The following is a 23,981-nucleotide window of genomic DNA, read 5'->3' as shown; positions in this document are numbered from 1 at the left end:
TAGGTGCAGATGTGGATGGTGTGGTGGACCTGTTAAATAAATATTTCCTAAAAAATTATTTGCGTGCGTTCAATTCCATTGAAATCTGGGTAGCACGGAAGTGGACAATTCATCTCATTCAGTGTCCTCACTTGAAACTTTCCTTTGTATTGGACCAACATGTTGTAGATGTTGTAGTTGCTGTCACACGCCATATGCTTCATACGGAGTCATCGTCATATATTGTTATGGACATTTGCGCAAAATTGAAGTGGCTTTTGAAATAAGTTTTGGTTTGGATTCTGACAGCTCGCAGTGTATAATGTAAAGCAAGTACCATTGGATAGTGGATTATTTTTTTTTTGACGACTTTTGAAAGATGAATTTAATCATCATATATCTCCTATACGTTTTTGTTATATCAGGTTCGTGATACATTAGACACTAGTTTGTTTTTTACTTTGTTTTCTAGAAATAAAGATTACTTCAACATTCACAGTCCCGAAATCTCGCAGTCAAACAGGATTCTAATTCCTGACAGCGCCTAACACTCGGTCAACCATTTTATAGTGATAGTTAGTACTGTTTGATTATGTAGACTTTTGCGTATAATTAAGGTAAAAGCGTGTACAAAACATAGTCTAAGTTACTATACTTCTGCTACGCAAAATGGATAAAATTATAATTATTACTATTATTTTAGAAATGAATTAATGTTTATTCTCCTGGCACAACCAGGGTCGATATTCTTTAAAGAGAAACAAACTTCAACGTGGTGCCTTTAAGAATTCAAAGTGTCCACTAAGACGAGAATCTTCTTAGAGATGTTTAAGCCCGGGCATGCTACCCTGCCTCATAGTGGCGCCCGGGCATGCTACCCTGCCTCATAGTGGCGCCCGGGCATGCTACCCTGCCTCATAGTGGCGCCCGGGCATGCTACCCTGCCTCATAGTGGCGCCCGGGCATGCTACCCTGCCTCATAGTGGCGTCCGGGTGGAAACGATCGTAGGAGGAAACGATTAGGCTAAAGGGTAGCAAAACAAGACTCCCGTGGGGGTGCCTAAGGGGGTGCGAGAGCATCCTCATTGTGCTGTGCGGAGTTGTAAAAAAGCTCCCACAACCTTGTCACAATCCAGGCGCTGTTCCTCAAGGGGCCGTTACTTAAATGGCGTTTCCCGCACGGTTAGCTTGGTATAGAAAAGGAAAATGGCGGGGGTCTGACAGAACAGTGTACACTGTTCTCTTTCAGGCCAGTGAGAGGGAGCTCTTGTTCACTTTTGCTGGCTTAATGTTCCAAGAGCTGAAGGCTCAACTCTACCTGACAGTTTCAAGATATGTTTAGGGCCTCAAAGGTGTCTGTGAGGTCAGATGTTACTTTCCCCATCGGTTAATATAACAACAGTGTATAGTTGTTATTGCCCCTTAATCTCCAAGCTTAAGTGTTTCACATTTCGTTCGTTGTTTTTTTTTTCAATGTCAGTTTTTCTTCTTTTTTTTTTCAATATCACCGTCACGTTAAGATCACAAAAACTAGTCAAGGCTATTGAAAATCCAATATCGTGAATATATTCACTAAATTATAAGGATAAGTATTACACAAAGAACAAAACTTAATCATTCTTAATCTTCCCAACAATTACGTGTTGTTTTAAAAGTGTATTTTATAACAAAATTGATAGCATAAGTAATTTTAAAAACCAAACGGTTTGCTTTCAGAAGATAAAAGTGGCTATTATACCAAAACTTTGCACGATCTCTAATATCATGATATAGAATTATAATATATTTTCTAGTTTTTGCAATGTAAACTTGACAGAAGGACTGACAGACAGACAGACCATACACGTTTAGACCCTAATAACAGTTTTTTCCCTTTCAGGAGCCCTAAAAATCACTAAAATGTGTGAGAAATAAATGCTACCAAGTTTTTAATATGTAAATAAAAATACCTTGACAAATCAAATTTTTTATTTGTAGGGCCTGCAATTAAAAACAACTTCTTGCAAGTCAAAGCAAATATTTCTTCTAATGAAAAAATTTACTAATCTATATCAAAATGTCTAAATTCTCGTTTGACGTATTGCAATGTTGTTGTGATTCCATCAGAATGTCAGATATGTGAACACTTATTGCAATGTTGTTGTGATTCCATCAGAATGTCAGATATGTGAACACTTATTGCAATGTTGTTGTGATTCCATCAGAATGTCAGATAAGTGAACACTTATTGCAATGTTGTTGTGATTCTATCAGAATGTCAGATAAGTGAACACTTATTGCAATGTTGTTGTGATTCTATTAGAATGTCAGATAAGTGAATACTTATTGCAATGTTGTTGTGATTCTATTAGAATGTCAGATAAGTGAATACTTATTGCAATGTTGTTGTGATTCTATCAGAATGTCAGATATGTGAACACTTATTGCAATGTTGTTGTGATTCCATCAGAATGTCAGATAAGTGAACACTTATTGCAATGTTGTTGTGATTCTATCAGAATGTCAGATAAGTGAACACTTATTGCAATGTTGTTGTGATTCTATTAGAATGTCAGATAAGTGAATACTTATTGCAATGTTGTTGTGATTCTATCAGAATGTCAGATATGTGAACACTTATTGCAATGTTGTTGTGATTCCATCAGAATGTCAGATATGTGAACACTTATTGCAATGTTGTTGTGATTCCATCAGAATGTCAGATAAGTGAACACTTATTGCAATGTTGTTGTGATTCTATCAGAATGTCAGATAAGTGAACACTTATTGCAATGTTGTTGTGATTCTATCAGAATGTCAGATAAGTGAACACTTATTGCAATGTTGTTGTGATTCTATCAGAATGTCAGATAAGTGAACACTAATTGCAATGTTGTGATTCTATCAGAATGTCAGATAAGTGAATACTTATTGCAATGTTGTTGTGATTCTATCAGAATGTCAGATAAGTGAACACTAATTGCAATGTTGTGATTCTATCAGAATGTCAGATAAGTGAATACTTATTGCAATGTTGTTGTGATTCTATCAGAATGTCAGATAAGTGAACACTTATTGCAATGTTGTTGTGATTCTATCAGAATGTCAGATATGTGAACACTTATTGCAATGTTGTTGTGATTCCATCAGAATGTCAGATAAGTGAACACTAATTGCAATGTTGTTGTGATTCTATCAGAATGTCAGATAAGTGAACACTAATTGCAATGTTGTGATTCTATCAGAATGTCAGATAAGTGAATACTTATTGCAATGTTGTTGTGATTCTATTAGAATGTCAGATAAGTGAATACATATTGCAATGTTGTTGTGATTCTATCAGAATGTCAGATAAGTGAATACTTATTGCAATGTTGTTGTGATTCTATCAGAATGTCAGATATGTGAACACTTATTGCAATGTTGTTGTGATTCCATCAGAATGTCAGATAAGTGAACACTTATTGCAATGTTGTTGTGATTCCATCAGAATGTCAGATAAGTGAATACTTATTGCAATGTTGTTGTGATTCTATCAGAATGTCAGATAAGTGAACACTTATTGCAATGTTGTTGTGATTCTATCAGAATGTCAGATATGTGAACACTTATTGCAATGTTGTTGTGATTCCATCAGAATGTCAGATAAGTGAACACTAATTGCAATGTTGTTGTGATTCTATCAGAATGTCAGATAAGTGAACACTAATTGCAATGTTGTGATTCTATCAGAATGTCAGATAAGTGAATACTTATTGCAATGTTGTTGTGATTCTATTAGAATGTCAGATAAGTGAATACATATTGCAATGTTGTTGTGATTCTATCAGAATGTCAGATAAGTGAATACTTATTGCAATGTTGTTGTGATTCTATCAGAATGTCAGATATGTGAACACTTATTGCAATGTTGTTGTGATTCCATCAGAATGTCAGATAAGTGAATACTTATTGCAATGTTGTTGTGATTCTATCAGAATGTCAGATAAGTGAACACTTATTGCAATGTTGTTGTGATTCTATCAGAATGTCAGATAAGTGAACACTAATTGCAATGTTGTGATTCTATCAGAATGTCAGATAAGTGAATACTTATTGCAATGTTGTTGTGATTCTATTAGAATGTCAGATAAGTGAACACTTATTGCAATGTTGTTGTGATTCCATCAGAATGTCAGATAAGTGAATACATATTGCAATGTTGTGATTCTATCAGAATGTCAGATAAGTGAACACTTATTGCAATGTTGTTGTGATTCTATCAGAATGTCAGATAAGTGAATACTTATTGCAATGTTGTTGTGATTCTATCAGAATGTCAGATAAGTGAACACTAATTGCAATGTTGTGATTCTATCAGAATGTCAGATAAGTGAATACTTATTGCAATGTTGTTGTGATTCTATTAGAATGTCAGATAAGTGAACACTTATTGCAATGTTGGTGTGATTCTATCAGAATGTCAGATAAGTGAATACTTATTGCAATGTTGTTGTGATTCTATTAGAATGTCAGATAAGTGAACACTTATTGCAATGTTGTTGTGATTCTATCAGAATGTCAGATAAGTGAACACTTATTGCAATGTTGTTGTGATTCTATCAGAATGTCAGATCTGTGAACACATGACCTACCATGAACACAGTCAGACCTGTATTGTGTTGGTCCAGCATCTTGCCAAGCACGCCGAAGCAGAGGGTTACTGTCGTGACCTGTTCTATGGCGGACATCTGGTTCATATCCTGGATGAAAACACCGACACATTTATCCGAGGTATCTATCCCGAAATGCACTATCAATATTTTCAATTCGTTATTCGTCAATTCAGTTGCCATAGTAATATATTAATTAGTCTTTTTTTTTTCGCCCCATAACACACTCGTTTATTCAATGTCCCATACACCTCACACAAACACACAATCTTATAATAGATCTAACACCATAAATTATGAGAATACGGCCACTGTATATAAATGCAAAATATATTTACATGAAACCTGTAATTAGAAACTGTATATAATGCCAGTCGACCGTAGCATACGCCGCTATTTTCCAGGGCCGGCCTTAGGCCACTGCAACCTATGCGACAGCATTGGGCCCCGCGCTATTTCTAGGTGTATAAATGATTTAAGAAGATTACACTACAATAATCAATTATGTGGTGAGGCGCATAGAAGCACACTAGTGAAAGTGGACATAAACTCTACTAATTAAAATTCTGTAGCTACTCAAAAAATACAGAACACAAAGGCGGCAATGAAATACAGATCGTTAATAGAGAATTGTTTAATTTTAAAACCTATCTTCATTTAATTAACTATCTACTTAAATACTCTAATTGTATCTTTTGTAAATGCACTAAATTAGTTATAAAATTAATTATAAAAAAAGTGTAAGCCCAAAAAAGAGGCAGAAAGCCTAAAAGGAGGCTAAGAAAGCCCACAAAAGTGGTAAAAGAAAAGAGGCTAAAGCCCAAGGATTCAAAGGATGCAAACAGCTCGACAACTGGTGTCACAAGCAAAACTGAGGTATCCTTAATAAAAGTATAGATGCTGAATACATCATGGTATATATCCATAGTATAATAATAATTTAACTTACATGTTAACAAACATGATGTAGGCTCAAGGCTCTGTGACAACATTACAGTATTGTGTCGTTTATCCGGGTTGGGAACGGACTTTGTCCGGATAATCGATCGATCGGATAACAGAATGTGGAATATTATAAACGGTCCATTTCCCAAAAAAGGTAAAAAAAAAAATTATACGGGTGAATCACGCGGTACGTAAACATAAAATTTCAAGTAAAATATACAGGGAACAAAATATTAAGAGAAATAATTGCTGATCTTTCACTGCACATTAGCAAGACCACTTAGAGACCACTTACCGTACTGTAAAACACACAAAAAAATTGACGGTCCTGATAACTGACGTCCATATAAAGGACGTTTTACTGTAAACGATATCCTCAGAATAAAAAAAACCCCAAGTATTCATTGTATATAAAAATACATTCTTCCAATGATTCAGGTTTTCTCAACAGTACCACGGACAAGGCGTTGATTGGTTTACAAGATAGTAAGAAAAACGGACATTACACGTGGGGAGATACCATTAAGGTAATTTGGTTAATCTTCAACAGTTCCCTTCATAACATAACTTCGTGCCCCCCCCTGCCCCCCCCCCCCCCCAAACAAGTGTTAATCTACTTTCAGAACTTCAGAATTTCATTTTCCTGACGTCTACAACGCACTATTTCTCCAAGCGCAGGTAACGGATAGTTAAATTGAAGCGTGAGCAACATTGGAGGCAGTAAATAGGTTTAAAGATCATATGATCAACCTCGTTTTGGTCGCGCAAAAGACAAGAAAACGGTACCACATCCTCCAGAGCGATATGAGCTTTCTGACAAAAGAAAGAAGGTTCCACCATAGAATCGTATTGGACAGACGCATTGAAATGTCTTATTCACACACACACACACTAGCACACACTAGCACACACACACACTAGCACACACATATACACAGTCACACACACACTAACACACACACGAAAAACGGAATCTACCTTTTTACGCTTCTCGCGCAAACAGTATGGAAGGCTCTGCTTGCAAGTGGAACAAGAAAAATATTACAAATACTATTTTAAAAAAGACAATACCTCTTCTATAGAGCGATTGTTTTTTTTTTCTCTTAATAACTAATGAATGTCAAGATAAAAAAAAAAATTTTTTTTACCCCGCCTCATTTCCCCCTTTCCCTCAGAGAAGGAATCCTGGTTGAACGTATGTATAATAATGTTATAAAAAAGCGTATGCGTGATTGTTAAAAATTAGTATGAATGGAGCTATCAAAATAGCTTATCGACCTAAATCTATTTTTTTTTAAATAAAAACATTCGCTTGTAAGACTACATAGATTTAGGTCTAGACCTAGAGTCTAGATACTTTCATAATAGATGTAGAGCTACTATTATAAGAGTGAATTCAAGGGGCTCAAGTAGCTTATTCATTATTGTATGTTAGTAGTCTATATTTAATATCCCCATATAAAAACTCATGTTGCCTGTCCAATCATAGTGTGTTTACATCCGGAGGAGGGTTAAGAGTCGGCATGCGTGCGTGGTGTCCCCCATGGTTGGGTGACGTAGATAATTATATATGCAGATTAAACTCACGAATCAATAATGCCTTACAATCGGAAATTTCAGAACGCGATAGTCCATACAAAACCGATCTAGATGTAGGCTTAATTATCTAGCCAAATTAAAATTTCATTTTTGCTTTGATAAATTATAACGGTCAAACAAGAATTCTCCCTCTGTGGCCAACGAGTTAGTAATTCTTGTCTCAGCGCTATACATCAACTGTTAAATTTATAGGACAATCGTTAGAGCCGTTTTTGAGATCCTCGTCCAGGTTTCAGGTTCCATGTATTTCTGACTTGAATAGAGGTATTGTAAAAAAAAAAGTTACTTAATTAACAAAATACGCTTTATTTAAAACATTGGTAATAATGCCTAGATCAACGGAGGCGCGGTGGCTGAGCGGTAAAGCTTGGCTTCAGAACCTGAGTTCGAATCCTGATGAAGACTGGGACTTTTAGGTTCGGGATTTTTGAGCGCCTCTGAGTCCACCCAGCTCTAATGGGTACCTGACATTATTTGGGGAAAAGTAAAGGCGGTTGGTCGTTGTGCTGGCCACATGGCACCCTCGTTAACCGTAGGACACAGAAACATGACCTACAGACCACATCTTCTGAAATGGGATCTTTTTTTTATAACTAGATCAATAATCAACCATGGATTTATAACTACAAAGTAAATACAATTCATTTTATCCTCCGGACAATAAAAAATCACCTCTAGAGGGTCACCCCCCACAGTCTCAGAACGAGTTGCTTAAATAATTTGTGACCAATGCAGTCCAGTCTACTTATTTATAACAGGAACTTAAGAATTTATGAATTTATATATATGTATAGAAGCCGGACATTACCCGCGGCCTGCGGACCTTAGTTTGTGTATTACTTATCTAGTGGATTTGATTTAGATGTATGTTAAAATTAGCTGATGATCCTTTCAAGTTTTTCACTTTCGCCACGAAAATAAAAGTAGTTTTGCGAAAATGGGTTTACCCGTTAAGCCGATATATTCATATCTATTAAAAACGAAAAAAAAAAGAGCAAGATGCATAGGATATAAAGTACAATTGAAACGGGTTTATCCGATTTGTTAAATGAATGAGATTATAAAGTACTCCAGGATGTCTAAATTTGCAGATATAAGGAACGAATTTATGTAAAAATGCTTTTGAAACACAAATTTGAAGGTTAATTTTATTAAATAATGAAATCAGTAGACTATATTTTGTATTTTTATTTGTCGAAGTAAAAAACTATCTTTTCGAAGTGTAGTTCTTAAAATTAGATCTAGATCTGGATCCTTTCGATTTATCTCTGTAAACATGGCCTAGATCCATGATATAGTAACACTTTCATGGACAACTTTTTTTTTTGGAGGGGGGATCTTAAATTTGTCTTAGGGCTACTATACATACGTTACTGTTAAAGTTAGTACCCAAGGAACATTTATGCCAAGTTTTATCAAGATTAGTCAAACGGTTGTAATTTCTATGCTGGACATACATACATACACCTTACTTTATGCTTTATAGTAGCCTATAGTAGCCTATAAAGATATGAAACAATGGTCATCTATAAGTTTTGTTGATAAATAATAATAATCTCTTCATTTACTGACCCCCAAAGGCAACTTCCTATTTCGGTTGGGCGTTCAGGCCTCACATACCCAGTCCATCTTACTCTACTGCAGTAGCCACTAAACATGGTTGGATGGAGTTCGGGAATTCCCCAGCTAACTTTCTTTGCCAGACTCAACCACGTAAGTATTACTACTTTATTCAATCTATGTATAGAACCTGGGTTACTTTAGAATACATAAGGTACTTTAATAAAGTAACCCTCCACTGATAATATTATTTTGAATTTAAAGAACACATTTAGATACCTTCAGTAACTCTTTGATGTCAAAACTCTAAATTTGAAGCCCTTAATTTACAAAGATCTTTTTTTTTTCAAAGCTTTTATTTCAAAAGCTTTTATTTTCAAAGAAAAATCAAATTTAAAGCTCTTATCTATCTATCTATCTATCTATCTATCTATCTATCTATCTATCTATCTATCTATCTATCTATCTATCTATCTATCTATCTATCTATCTATCATCTATCTATCTATCTATCTATCTATCTATCTATCTATCTATCTATCTATCTATCTATCTATCTATCTAATCTATCTATCTATCTATCTATCTATCTATCTATCTATCTATCTATCTATCTATCTATCTATCTATCTATCTATCTATCTATCTATCTATCTATCTATATATCTATATCTATCTATCTATCTATCTATCTATCTATCTATCTATCTATCTATCTATCTATCTATCTATCTATATATATATATATATATATATATATATAAATTGTCATATTATGCTTTGAAAAATATTTTACCTTTATTATTGAGTTTTGGCCACTATCTATTTTATTCTATCTCAATCTCAAGTTTAACATAGAGCCCTATAATTTGAAACTTACTTAACACTTTGTGCTCAATTTTTTTTTTAGTGTAAGGCAATCAAGCCTGTAAGAATTACAAATAAGTAGATCTAGGTATAGATCAGTGATGACAAATTTTTTGGGCCTATGCCGCACCACCATTTGTCGATTCCAACAGAACCAAAAACATATGCAGTTTGGTTATGAATTGTGGGCAGACGTTTCGAAAGACCTGATATCACAGCTTAAAGAGTCGGATTAGTCCCAAGGGCCTCTGTTTTGGCAAAATATAAAAATATATTAAATATAAATATAAATATATATATATATAACCAAAGAACTCTTCAATTGCAACTAGATATCTCAGTAATGTAGAAGTTATTTCGCTTTTCAATATCAAACAAAATAATTAAATACTACTATAATTGGTTAATTTTTTAATTGACTCAAGTTTTATCAGGTACAATACATTTTTTAAATTTCAACTTTATCCCAGAATGGGTGAGGGGGAAATAACGTGTACAGTTATCTAAGAGGGCGAAACCCCAAATATTTAGACATATCTCTGAATACTGAAGAATTAATGCCCTTGTCGGCATCAAACAACATAATTAATTACCAGTAATAATCGACTGATTGTTTATTTTCTTTTTATTGATTTTTGTCCTTGCCAATGAATAGTTTTGCAAAGCTCAACTAGGTGTGGAAGAAATAAAGTGTTCAGACAGACAAACAGAGAGAATCGATATATATGCTAGTACGAATTTGTACAAATGCTCATTCTTCTCTAGTGCTATTAGAGCATGGAATGGGTTGCCTGAGCTAGCCAGGAAAACCAGTGACTTGGCAAAAATTTAAGTCATTGGTTAATATGCATGACTGAATGCATGACGCGTAGGACGTAATCATCTTTTATTTTGAAGTAACGTCTGTATTATATATGAAGAAGAAGAAAAACAAATGATAATCTTGTTTGTTTCAGTTATTTCAAAGCCAGTTTTAAAGTGTCCACTCCTGAAAGAGGGTGAGACGAATGCTTCTTTAGTTTGCGAGGCTTGGAGTAATGCCAAGAGTACGATAGTGTCTGCTAAAATGTACGGAGCCACCGGACAATGGGCCAACTGTACGCAGGACAACTGCGAAAGCGAATTAGGGTTGCAGTCTAGTCTAGTCGTTACTCCTGGCAAGGTCTCACTGAACACGAAGATCGATGTCGTCAGAAGAAGTGATGCAGGACATGTCACCTGTACTTTTCACTCGAGAAACGATCTCACGTCATCAGCATCTTGTGATTTAAATGTTTACGGTAAAGCTTTTTTGTTACATTACCGTATCAACTTATATTTGTTTCACGTTTTTTGATATTTGATTTGATGGTCTAAGCTAACCTTTTCATATAATCCCGAAAAATTAGCTATTTTCTTTATGCATTAAAAAAAAATGTCTTCTTTTCAAACTTCAAATTTTTAAGTCTACGGTACAATTTTGAAACCATCCCTTAATAATTATAAAGATTTCAAACACTTCATTAGGACAATTTAAAAAATAAAATATATATTCAGCTATTCAGTACAAGCGTGCTAAAGGTTCAAAGAAGTTGCTGATAAATTCAAAATTTTATCACGGCCGGCCTGAGGTAATTGGAGGCCCTAGACCCCACTTAAACAGAAAAATAATTTAAAAAAAAACTGCGAAAAAATAAAAGTACGCTGTTCATCTTAAACATAATGTACTACAGCAATAACATTGGGCACAACTCTCGCTATGTCTTCTCTAAAATAAATTATTTTCAGTCCTGTGCGAGACTCCCATCAATCGGATGCCCTAGGCGGATGCCCATTTTGCCTATGCCTAACTCCGGCCCTGCTTTTGTTACCCTATTACTACCAGATTAATATATTATTACATTTACTGACAAGCACCTGGTAACTTTCGTTTCATGCAATAAACTTTGCTGTCTTCCTATTTTTGCTAAGCCACAAGTCAAGGAATGAAATAACTGCAACGCCTCAAGTTCTTTAGTTCTTAGCCTTGCACAGCTCAGCTTGAAACACTTCGCTGAATTGCATGTAATGTACTGTTTGATACCCAGCTGGTCGAACATAAGTGTCTTTAAATATATCATGCTTTGTTTCCAGCTGTACCACAAGGGCCCAGCTGCGAGCACAGCTTCAACGAGACTCACATCACTGTTAGGTGCACTGATAGCAACGTGCATCCTAAAGTTGGGTGCACTTGGACTCACTTTATCCATCAGGTAGGTCTCTGATACAACTTATTACTAGTGCGTTAATTTATAAAAAAAAAACAAAAGCAATGATTATCACCCCTTAGCTTGATATATTTTATATATCAAAGCATATTAAATATTGTTTTTAATTACTACCAATTGATTACATAATTATTTGATTGTTTGATTGATTCATGTGTTGTCACCGAGCATGAGCTTATATGCAATATTTGATGAAGTGGTTGAAAATTCGACTACGAAAATTCAAACAGACAAGAATGATATAAGAGTTAATATAAGCGTTTAAAAAAAATATTTGGAAACAAACAAGAAACGAAACAAATACTTTCCTCTACAGGAATACTCTCTACTTTCTCCTGTGTAATCTGGATCTATACATTTTAAGTTCGTTAGTAGGGTTTCCATGGTTGGGCATGTACTTAAGATATTTGAATTACATTTCTTGGTCTAGCGTGCTCATTAAGAATACATAAAAAACAAACATGATAGTATATATTCCGTTTTAGACCTTACAATTCATGGGCCAGAGGATTTAAGGGTCATCGGCTTCTATAGGTCATGGTTAACCGATGGGCAGACATATGGAAGTCCTTAGAAGCACACATTTCCGTATCGAGATTTGAACTCGTTGCCCAGTGGTTCGGAAGTTAAGGGCCTTACCACTCGGCTACTAGGCCCCCTTCTTCACCCCCCCCCCACACCACGGGAAAGAGGGTCCTTTCACTTAAATTCTTCTCGACATAAACTAACCACGTAGCCATATTTACCAACGACCTTGTCTTGAAAATCATCCATACTCTTTCCTTATTCCTTCTAGTAATTATCTGAATGAATCGCTATGCGAGATTCGGTTCGATCTTATCTGAATACATCGCTATGCAAAATTTTGGTGGATTATTCTAGTACAAATTACGAAGGCTTTTTGTGCAACGGTAAAAGGTTGTTTTGGTCTTGGTACCTCCCTTCCCTTTCAAAACCGAGCCTTACATAGTTTTTTATTTGTTTTTTAAGTTTAATTTCATTTTTTTTTGTTGAGAGGACAAGATGATTCACTCTATTGGAGATTTTTAGGACAAACTGAACAATAGCAAGGACGCTTAATCGGACGAATTGAGCAATAATTTCAACAATATCACAATGTGTGGCAGTCAATCTTCATATCACATCTCCTTTATGTCCACTAGTAAATTGAAAATTTGTTTTTCATTAAGTTTTTAAAGTCATACAAGGAAAGTCTAATGCTTATTCCATGGTAAAATTATTTGTGGCTACAAATAGAACCGCTTAGAAAATTTAATTCATGGTGCTGGAAAAAACCCTAGCTTATCTGTACTTCCTTTAGTTTGGACACCGGATACACCAATAAGGCTAACTATTTATAGTATTCCAGCCATGCATAGTCAATCTCCCAAGATTAATATATCTTGTAATATAATTCTATTTCTACCTCTGTACAAAACAATTTGATTGACATGGGTTATTATAGAAGCAAATTGATGAAATATTTCTGGTAAACAATAGATGTCCTCAAGAGCTGGCAATGTCTCTAGTTCCGAGGGAACTGAAGTCAATGAACAGTCTGTTAGTCAGGCTTCTACACTGTCTCAGAGGTCATGTGAATACAGTGTCTTGGTCAGCTCTCATGGATTTTATACTTTCACTGTTTCAATGTATCCGGTGATTGATGACCTTGACCTGAAAAACGAGTCTGTGACCACAACAGTGGACATATTGATAGGTAAGTTTCGTTTCTTTGTTTTGTGCTTCCTTTGAGTTCATTCCCTTTTTTTTACGTAGCTTATATCTCACTCTGCCTGTCTGTCTGTCTGCCTGTCTGTCTGGTAAAATGTTTGAACATGTTTTTTTTTCCCATTTCCCATTCTCGGATCAAGTAAAAAAATGTGCACAATCATTTATTAAACCTGACAAGACATGAATATATAGGGAAAAAGCAAACAGTTAGTTAATTGTTAGTGGTCTAATTATTTTGTTTGATTTTGAAATAAGAGGAATAAATGCTACTTGGTGAGAAATGTGGATTTCTAAATGGTTTTGGTTCCCCTTGTTACGTTCTGACACGTTTATTTTTAACCTTTTCTCATTCTCAGATCAAGTTGAAATTGTGCATAATTATTCATAGTCAATAACAATAGACGAATCAATCCATTGATCATTTAGTACCAATCTGTTAATTTTGTTTTTACATAGCAGAAAGGGAGCTCATCCTGCAATTTCAGAGTAAATGGTAGCAATTAACGGTTACTTCCCCTTAGATAAGCTTTGGTTTAAAAAAGTATTCTTTTTTCGATTGCTTTTTTTATCTTTCATTTTCTCTTGCATTCCAACTTTTTCCAAGATCGTTTATTTAAATACTATTGTATATATTTGCTGAGGCGCGGTGGCTGAGCGGTAAAGCACTTGGCTTCTGAACCGGGGATCGGGATTCGAATCCTGGTGAAGACTGGGATTTTTAATGTCGTGATCTTCAGGCGCCTCTGAGTCCACCCAGCTGTAATGGGTACCTGACATTAGTTAGGGAAAAGTAAAGGCGGTTGGTCGTTGTGCTGTCTACATGACACCCTTGTTAACCGTAGGCCACAGAAACAGATGACCTTTACATCATCTGCCCTATAGACCACAAGGTCTGAAAGGTGAACTTCAATTTACTATATATTTGCTATAGCCCATACCCTTGATATTTTTTATTATGTAAATTGTTATATCGTGTGTGTGTGTGCTGACTGATGTAATACAGGTCATATGACTAAGATGCTATTTTTAGAAGGATGAACGGCATGTGCAATGTATAAAAGAGAGGGTGGCTGAGGAATGAGAGCCAACGTGTACAGACTAGGTGACTCGAGCCGAGACCTCAACACTGACCTGCAACGTCGCAACCTGTGGGCAGATTAGACCAATAACTCGTTGCGACGTCGCAGGTCAGTGTTAAGGCCTTGTATAACGAATAGTCTTGCTGGAACAGGCTAAGTTTGTGTTGTCAAATCCTTTAATATCTTTGATTAGATTTGCAGTTTGTATATCACCTCTATACAATGGTGTCCCTAAGGTAGCTCTTAAAATAAAAAATTAAAAAGACACCGACTTTATTTACGGCTTACAGTGTTCTTGTTTTACAAGACCTGTGACACTCATTCGATTTTTTGTTCGGGTCTCCCCTTCACCCACTAGCCAGCTAAAAGGTTTGGGAAAGAGGTGGGGGGGGGCTTGTATTACTTCTAGGCTATTTATTCGTCTATCAAAGTGACCATGTAATAACACGATCAATTCGTTTTCTATTATTTGGTGATATGTACGAGATCGGCCCTGATGCCAACTTTGATTCGTTGCATATGTTCTCCCAGACATGCATCTTACCTAGATAGTAATATCACCGACTGCAAGAAATTGTTTCAAAATTGTCCATCGAGATTTTCACTTCCTTCGTAATAGCCACAGAGTGCCAATTTTTCTTTTTTTAAAAAAAATTATGGACTGTCTAATGGTAAAGTGATCGATATCGATTAATCGTACTGATCTGGCATTTTTTTTACACGTTGACCAATAAATCCGGACCGCGAATTCAAAAGATTAACTTTGGGTGAAATTTAAACGAGTCGTTCCTCCAGCACTTGCTCGAATAGCCTCCTCTACTATGATCTAGAAAGCCTGTAGATATCGGTTTTAAAAATTTCATTTAGCACATAAAAGAGGATTGTAAGCTTTTATTCAAATTTGTGTTCGGATCAGATGTCCGGATCTACATCACAAGACACTACTCATCAACACTAAATCTGCCCACTTTAATGTATAAGGTGATTTCACTAATTCGTCCGGGAGTTGGGGTTGTCTACGAAGATTTGATTTGTGAAATTATGACCATATAATATTTACAAAAGATTTTTACTAAATTATAAAATTTTTACTAACTACTGTGTTGAAGGTAAATAGACCTTGCTTTGAATGATTTAACTGTATGTAATTTAGCTCTGGTGATACGAGGGGGGAGTGACCCTTGAAGGATTACGGGCACGACATGGCCTAAATTGTGCCGATGTGCCAAATACTCAAAACTCAAACTCAAACTTAGTTAGGTAATAGTACCTTGTTCAAATTTTAAACCAATAAGAATAATAGTAATACCAAGTGTCCGAACATTTATCATTGTGTTACCAGTTTCATGTCCAAATACCAACCGCTTGACCAGTCTAAACGTTGACCTTCTGTGTCCATCAACAGAGCCACCAGTGGAAGAGCCCAAGTTCTACGTCACCAACGGAGTTTCACATGATGGGGCTCTGTACGCAATGGAAAACACCACCTCTGTCATCTCTTGCTCTGTCCACGGAGGTACGCCTCTGGTCCAGGACACCAGGATTCAATGCGATAAGGAAATCAAAGACATCTCCACCCAGTGCTCCACTTCTGAGAGCCGAGGTCACATCGCTAGTATGAGAATCAGCATCGGCCGACAGACTGATAACAGGAGCTGTGTCTGCTCGGCTCGCCATATCTCTCAAAAATATAATCTCTCAAAGACAATTACTCTATTTCTAACAAGTAAGCTAAAGGAAAAAATGTTTCATTAATTATCCAATTGGCAGAATTTAAGTCATTGGTTAACATGTCGCTTAGGATGTAATCATCTTCTTTTTGAAGTAATATCTGTATTTTATAAGATAAGATAAACATCTAGAAACATTAGAATTTAAACTTATATAACTTATTTAATATTTTCACACAAGCACTGATTAATAAACTTTTTAAATACGAGTAGATATAGACAAAAGACAAAGGCTCTATTTATATATATATATATATAATTCTCTTCGTGGCCCAACAATGCGGGACACCACGATGATAAAAGTCAAGGAAAGATAACTCTTTTATTTCTGCAAGTCGGACTAGAGCTACCCCACGTAACTTTCGCTGTGACAGAGAGCGAGGCTCATAAAAAAAGTTGTGGGGCTATGCTATGCCTCGGGTCGGCTAGTCTAACCATATTAAATAACGAACAATGAGATAGATTAGTATTAGCTATAAAAACAACAAGTACAATAAAAAAAATATATATAATATTACAGCCTTCTAGGCATCTGTATAATATTGGAAATTTTCACGATCAACTTAACAGTGTCAAGGACTCTAAGATGAGCTTCTATTTTGCCAACTAAAAGCTTCAAACAGAATTTGCTTCTGCAGTGCTAAAAATGCTAAAAAATCATATACTTTTGAAAAAAAAAATGCATAGATTATCAACATCTTCTTGAGTTTGTACACCGGTTACAACGAAAAGCTAGCTGTTTATAGTTTTCCCGAAACTCATAAAAATCTCTGAAATGCTCCCTTTTCTTTTAACATACTACAAAGTAGAAAGGGGGATAAATCCCTAAAGCTATATTTCTTTCTGTTATTAAAGTCTTGTAACGGCGTTAAAAGAATTGTTTAAATTTTAAATGAAATTACTTTTAATAAAATAAGCGCAGCATATGTTCAAAACAAGTCTGGGTTTCAATTAGATTTTACATAATACCAATTGACACTTAGAAAAAATCCCTTCGATTTGGGAAATAACGTTTTGAGAGCGAGAGAGAGAGAGAGAGAGAGAGAAAGAGAGAAGGAGGGAGAGAGCGAGAGGGAGAGAGAGAGAGACAGTAGTATTGTAGTAAGGAGAAAGGGAGAGAGTGTGCATTGTATTTAGAAATATTATTTTGGATTTTATTTGTTTCGGATCTCTTATAGCTTTTGTTATAAAATTGACATTCTTTAAATCATTAAAAATATCATCAATGAATACGTTTGTTTCCAATCCCTTTTTAAAAACATTCCAGGCAAGGGTGAAGAGTTCAGTGAGATGCTGATAGTACAACTTATTTCCGGTGCCTGTTTTACCATTGTAGCGCTCGGAGTGCTTTTAGCAGTGGCCACCATCAGAAGTCACATTCAAGCAAGACGAAAAGGTAAGTTTATTTTTAATTTACGGTACCTCTTGCAGGGACAAATACATACAAGTTTTGTTGCTTTCCAAGTGCTATTAGAGTAAAGTTGATCACCAGAAAAAAAAAAGGTAAAATGTCTTATGAATATAAAAGGCATGTTCTTCTTTAAGAACACTTTCATTCTATGGCTTGCTCCAGCCGCGAAGCGACTATGAATCATTTCATAAGTTATGGTCGGAACCTGTCGCTCTCAAAGCAGTCTCCTCCATCCATCTCCAATTAGCTATGTCCAAAGGAATGGCAGTGACAATACACTTTGGGCAGTGGCGTAGCATTCATGGCGCACAGGGGTTCAATGAACCCAGGCCTACGACCATTTTGGGGCTCACAGGCGAAGGCGTTACAAACATGGGGCCAGGTTTAGATTTATCTATATGCAACATAAGCTATAGGGTTAGGACCCTCAAGAAATATTTAGGCCTAGTAGTTCCATATAATATCTGAAATAATATGGGGTTCCCTTATCTCAAATAGCTTAGGGCCTTTTGAGTCTAAATACGGCACCGCATGGCGCGCGACTAATGACCAATTGTGATCTGTCCTACATAGGCCCTTTTAAAATTGGACATATGGGAAAGGAGGGGAGGGGGCCCATCAACATATTCTTGAACCCGGGCCCACAGGTACCTTGCTACGCCACTGACTTTGGGATCGGCAAAGTCTCAGGCTCTGCCAGGGTGTAGCACTTTTTGATAGATATAGTTTTAAGGACGGAGTTCTTCCACTTAAGACTTTTTTTTAAAGGATTTTTTATATTTTGCTAGTTTAATGATGGAACTGTATGTCTAATATGTTTTAGTAGTTATAGAAGATCAATTCAATGACCCAATGTAGGATGGATATATTTTCATAGGTCAAGAAGTAGCAGAAATACTCTTTATGAAATAAAACATAATAATACTCAAGAAAAGATTGAACACATACTATTAACACAAACTATAATTTAATTTCAATAAAAGATTCACTACAGAATTTAACATGAAGCATCTAACTTTAAAACTACAGTCCCCAGTAAAACAATTGTCCTCTTATATAGGTTTCCAAGATCAATCTAGAAATCGAAACTTACACAATCTTCAGGCAAAGGGGTAGTGAAAAGGGAGGGGGGGGACTTGTGCCACAAACAGCCTAGCTTTCTATGTGATGTTCATGGAAATGGGGAGGGGCGCCAATAAAGTACCTCGCCCCGGGCGCACGTTTTAATCACTTTGCCTCTGACTTCAGGTACCAGAAATCAATTATCCTCCCTATATATTTAATCTTATAAGTAAAAACAGGAAATGTCTATGCTTCTAATGTATACATAAACTTCCTGTTTACACTTCACTTGAGACCTCAACTGACACAGAACATGACACGCGTATTAAGATCTTTAACTGTCATTTCACATTGCAGCATTATAGTTGAAGTATTTTTTTTTCCTCTTTTTTTTTTAAAGATTTGAACGTAAAAAATGAAGAAGAACGCCCTAGAAATGAATATGTCGGACTGTGGAAGCTGAACTCAATCACGGTGCCAGAAATTATCATCGAAGAGGTCGCTAACGTCGAAAACAGCGTGTACCACACTATCCCCGAGTCTCTCAGCAGCAAGCCACCTCGCCAGGATCAGTACATTGAGTTTGTGCCCGAGTCTCTCAGCAGCAAACCCCCTCGCCAGGATCAGTACATCGAGTTTGTCCCCCAGACTTTAGTCACTCCCTCAGGAGATTGCATGGATACCCTCTCAGTCCCAGGTACATCCGAGGAACCGGAAATACTCAAGGCAGACTATCTGAACTGGCAGCCTCCAAATCTGTGCGTCACGGAAACCCCGGAGAATGATGGGAAGGAGGATGTGAACAAAGATGGCTACGTCATTGTCAGAGTGTTGCGCCGAGCGAAAGAGAACATCCGGAGATCACTGATGTATCAAAACGTCAGACTGAAACGTTCAAGCAAATGTCAAGTGATCGTTGATGCGAAATAGATTTGAATCGATTTTGTTTCGTAACATTTTCATTTAGTATAAGCCACGAACAAAAGGATTACTTTTAACTCATGTATGTATCTATACAACTGTACATTCATCGAATTGACCTTTAGCTATGTTCTTTTTACTTAAGTCGGAAGCCGATGTATTCTGAAGATTGAATGAAAGTCTGGGCATGATTTTCTGTTTTAAATATATTGTCCATGTTCTGATATAATGGCGTGTTTACAATGTGTGTGTTTAGATATTCTTGAACTTTCGATATGATGTTGTGTTCGGAATATTGTGTTTATGTTTCCATATGATGTACTATGAAGTTTGATGTAATTTGATACATAGTGTTGAATTATATTAAAACTTGTTAATCGGCTTGCTTTCTTGTTCTGTACTTGGATATCATTTTTATAATAATAATAAAAATAATAATAATCTTTATTATCCGTATGTAAATGTGTTCTACAACTCTTATAAAAAAAACTACTGTACTACAAAAAAAGAAAAAGTGGCAGTAGATAGATCTACAGGAGAGCGGGCATAAAGGAAGTGTCCCGGATTGCAGATGCCATACACAACAGCAGTAGATAGAAGGGTGGAAGTGCAAAGGCGCCTGGTGATTACAGATGCCTGACCTGTGGTTGGTCTCTATTTACACAAGATGTTGCAAAGGGAAAAGATCATCTCTCGCGACGTCCAATGCCAAAAGACAACCGTAATTCACACATAACAATACATTATGAGAGAAAAAAAAATTCAACGATAGCACACACACACACACAAATATTTCGTGACGTGCCACTCGCAGAGAGAACACTTTCAATAGTCTTTATAGAAGTTAAATAACACTTCAACCTTTGTGACTAAATGTAAATGATTCTCTTCTAAAATATTATGTTTTACACGAATCTGTTGTCTTTCTTCTGTGATTACAACTATCATATTAGATTTTATCCTAGGTGTGTCTTTCTAGTACAGAACAAAAGAAAATATAAAGAAACTAGAACAAATACAAAATAGAACAAATAAATATTCAAATTTGATTAAAATAATACTGTTATTAAAATCACTAAACCTAGAGACACTTTAGGACAGAATAAAAAGTAAAGTAGCTACAATACATACAACATTGAGCCATAATTTACAAATAGAAAAACAAAACCTAATGAAATACTGAGAAAGACACAAAGATAGAGGCACATTTCTTATTCCATATGCTAGAACAAATTCATACAGGTGCTCCTTCTTCACTAGTTCCACCAGAGAATGGATTTGGGTTGCCTAAATATATTTGTAGTTAGCTTTTTTTTTACATTACAAAGCTTATATCAACTGGCTCTGTCAAGTAAAAATTTTGAACACGTTATTTCAAGTCGAAAATTTAAACAATTATTTATTGTAACTAACAATAAAAAGAAATAAACAAATTAATCAAATAATTATCCGTAATTAATTATTTTGTTTGATATCGAAAATGGGAAATAAATTCTACATCATTGAGAGATATAGACGTAAATGTGGAATTCCTCCCCTTAGATAGTCTTTTTTTTCCAGAGTATTTTTTATATTGCGGGGGTTAGTGGTTTAGCGCTCAGATTCCGAACCTGGGGTCATTCGTTTTTGTTATTGTTATATCTGGTTTGAGTTTATTATTTCGGTTTAAACTACGCTCATTAATCATTCTAGTGTTGAGAGCGTCCCAAATGTATTCCAATGAAAAGATTAGATCAGTAGGCCTACATGTAAACTCCAAACTTATCAATGCCTGGACTAGTGAAATGTTACCATTTGGAGTATCACCAAAGAGTGTCGAACAGGTCCTCTAAAGCTGCAGACTCTATCGAGATGCTCGAACAAGAAACTGGCCTCAAAACATTTCGTATAGAAGCAAATCAATATAGAGAAACTGCCTGATCTGGACACCAATGCGCAGCTCATCTCAGGTGTTAGCCCAAGACTCCAAACGTTTAACCCCCCCAACCCACTCCAACGTAATAATGAGAACGAAGAACAAGAAATCAATGTCTGCCATGATATGAAACTTTATTTGTGTAAATTCTATATTGAAAAGGAGATATAAATCTTGCAATATTACGATGCAAGACAGTAATTATGCGGTTCTTTTCTTCCTTTTATTAACCGCATTTTTTAAATTTTGCTTGTTTTTATTTACATGACTACACATACAGACAAATTCACCCCCGACATTTTCGTTCTCTTTACCTTCATAAAACGGCCACTTAAGGAACTTGATGTGAATTGTGACAGAACTGTTGGGGGGCTCTCTTCCATCCCCGCTAGTGCAGTGAACTCAGTTCCTTTGGCACTCCAAGTCCCCAACGAGGGTTCTGTTTTACCCCCTATTTGGGGTTTCCTGTAACGTTCTCACCCGGGTGCCACGTTGAGGCCGCTTGTTTTGCCCAGGACATCCTAGAGACCTAGACCAAATACCCGAACATTCAGTTCGAATCCCATATCACACGACCAGGCAGAAAATATATAATCCTTTGAAGTAGTTTGAACTTTAAAACAAATTCTGATGATTTTAAAAGGAAGGAAAAAAAAACAACAACATAATTACCCCTTATTGGCCTATTTATTTGATTGACCTTCACTGAAGTGCAGGTTCAAAGTTCATCGCATGCTAGACGAACTAATAAAAAAAAAAAATTGTAGCACTTGCCAACTTTAAATGTAAATAAAACACTTAGAAACGTGTGAAATGGGAGTTTCCATTATGGACTTTTTGAGGTGTATTGAAGTCAGTCAAGTAATCTAAACAGAGTAAGTGTGGTTACTTGCATTTCATGAGACAAGACTTTCATACAAGAAATATAAAGTCCTAATCAAGTTTGTGCCTCACACAGATCTAATATTATCACAATGAATTGACGTAAAATAAAGCATTTAACTATTGTTATGACAATTTTATTATTAAAAACACACACACACACACACAAAATCGGTTTTCATAATTAACTTTGAAAAATAAAAGAGTTCGCGTTAAAAAAATTATCCATTGCATCAAAACTTAGTAAATTTAAAAATATGATGAAATAGTTTTCTAAATGGCTTTATTTTTAGTATTTGCCATCTAAACGTGACAGACGGACAGATAAAACATTTAGAAATCGCGACTTCTCCCCTTGTTGGTGGGGCCGGTTAAAATGAGACGGCTTTTGAGAAAATAGTAATATTACAGCCCATGGGCGTAGCCAGGATTTTTTTTCGGGGGGGGGGTTTGGGGGGGTGTTCTTTCCCCCCCCCCCAACCCCCCACCCCCCGCGAAAAAAAAATTATATGTATTTATGTGTGTGCGTGTGTGTACATAATCTTTATTACATTCTGACCCTTCATTCTTTCGGAAGACTTTTATTGTGCCCTAGAATATAATAGGTTCTTCCATGAGTTAGTGAAAAAATTGTAGATTCCCCGACATTACTTGCAAAGGGGTCTGGGAAAGCGCTAGGATCTCCCTCAGCGCGGGGCGAAGCCCCGCCGCCAAGCACTATTTCTGATATTGAAAACCAACAAAATGCATATTCTAAGGTATCTACAGTGCATTTTCCTGCTATTAAAAAGTTCTATTTCAAATACCTAATGTGCTATTCTTACTGACTTAGACCCTCCCTCGTCGTTCGGCGCATTTGCCATCAAGCTGTTTCCATAAAATTGTGGACTCCCCGCCATTACTAGCAAGGGGGTCTGGGGGAGCGCCAGGAGCTCCCCAGCGCGGGGCGAAGCCCCGCCGCCAAGCACTATTTCTGGTATTGAAAGCCAACAAAATGCATATTCTGAGGTATCTACAGTCCATTTTAATGCTATTAAAAGTTTTATTTCAAAAACCTAATGTGCTATTCTTACTGACTTAGACCCTCCCACGCCGTTCGGAGCATTTGACGTCAAGCAGTTTCCATAAAAATCTGTCTCTGGTAATGTCTGAAGCCTCTTCCCACCTACCATGAGGACCTCCATGAATGAGTGGCGTCAAGTTGTACTAGGATATCATTGCAACTCTTCTTATGCGTAATTCATTTTGTCGGAGAACATGTCCCGCAAACCTCATGCGTCGTTCTCTCACAATCTTACTAAGGGGTCGACTTCCAGTTCGGCATAGGATTTCCTTGAATTCGATCCGATCTCTATAACTGACTCCTGAAATCTGTCTTAGCCATCTTTGTTGAGCTATATTTAGTGTTTTTCGATTTCGGTAG

The 23,981-nt window shown here is 36.2% G+C and overlaps 1 protein-coding gene across 3 annotated transcripts; it reads left to right on the top strand.

Annotated features, from left to right (window-relative positions):
* Positions 1 to 121: 121 nt before the first annotated feature.
* On the top strand, positions 122 to 20,142 carry LOC106059133 (uncharacterized). Of its 3 annotated transcripts, XM_056009420.1 has the most exons (10): positions 123 to 404; positions 4,564 to 4,731; positions 5,994 to 6,082; positions 8,735 to 8,867; positions 10,538 to 10,861; positions 11,694 to 11,812; positions 13,328 to 13,544; positions 16,043 to 16,363; positions 17,635 to 17,763; positions 19,241 to 20,142. In XM_056009420.1, exons 1-10 carry the CDS (start codon positions 359 to 361, stop codon positions 19,768 to 19,770), a joined length of 2,076 nt encoding a protein of 691 aa, XP_055865395.1. In that variant the 5' UTR covers positions 123 to 358; the 3' UTR covers positions 19,771 to 20,142. The 3 variants fall into 3 exon arrangements, with proteins under 3 accessions (XP_055865398.1, XP_055865395.1, XP_055865397.1); XM_056009423.1 differs by lacking the exon at positions 16,043 to 16,363 and having other exon boundaries at positions 122 to 404; XM_056009422.1 differs by lacking the exon at positions 4,564 to 4,731.
* Positions 20,143 to 23,981: the final 3,839 nt, after the last annotated feature.

Source organism: Biomphalaria glabrata, chromosome 14 (assembly GCF_947242115.1).
Source record: "Biomphalaria glabrata chromosome 14, xgBioGlab47.1, whole genome shotgun sequence".
NCBI classification, from domain to species: domain Eukaryota; kingdom Metazoa; phylum Mollusca; class Gastropoda; family Planorbidae; genus Biomphalaria; species Biomphalaria glabrata.
This window is presented reverse-complemented; position numbering and strand designations above follow the sequence as displayed.

Coding starts and splice junctions, on each gene's coding strand:
- LOC106059133 (XM_056009420.1), top strand. CDS start 359: ATGAATTTAATCATCATATATCTCCTATACGTTTTTGTTATATCAG. Junction 6,083..8,734: donor CGTGGGGAGATACCATTAAG/GTAATTTGGTTA, acceptor TGACCCCCAAAG/GCAACTTCCTATTTCGGTTG. Junction 11,813..13,327: donor GGACTCACTTTATCCATCAG/GTAGGTCTCTGA, acceptor GGTAAACAATAG/ATGTCCTCAAGAGCTGGCAA.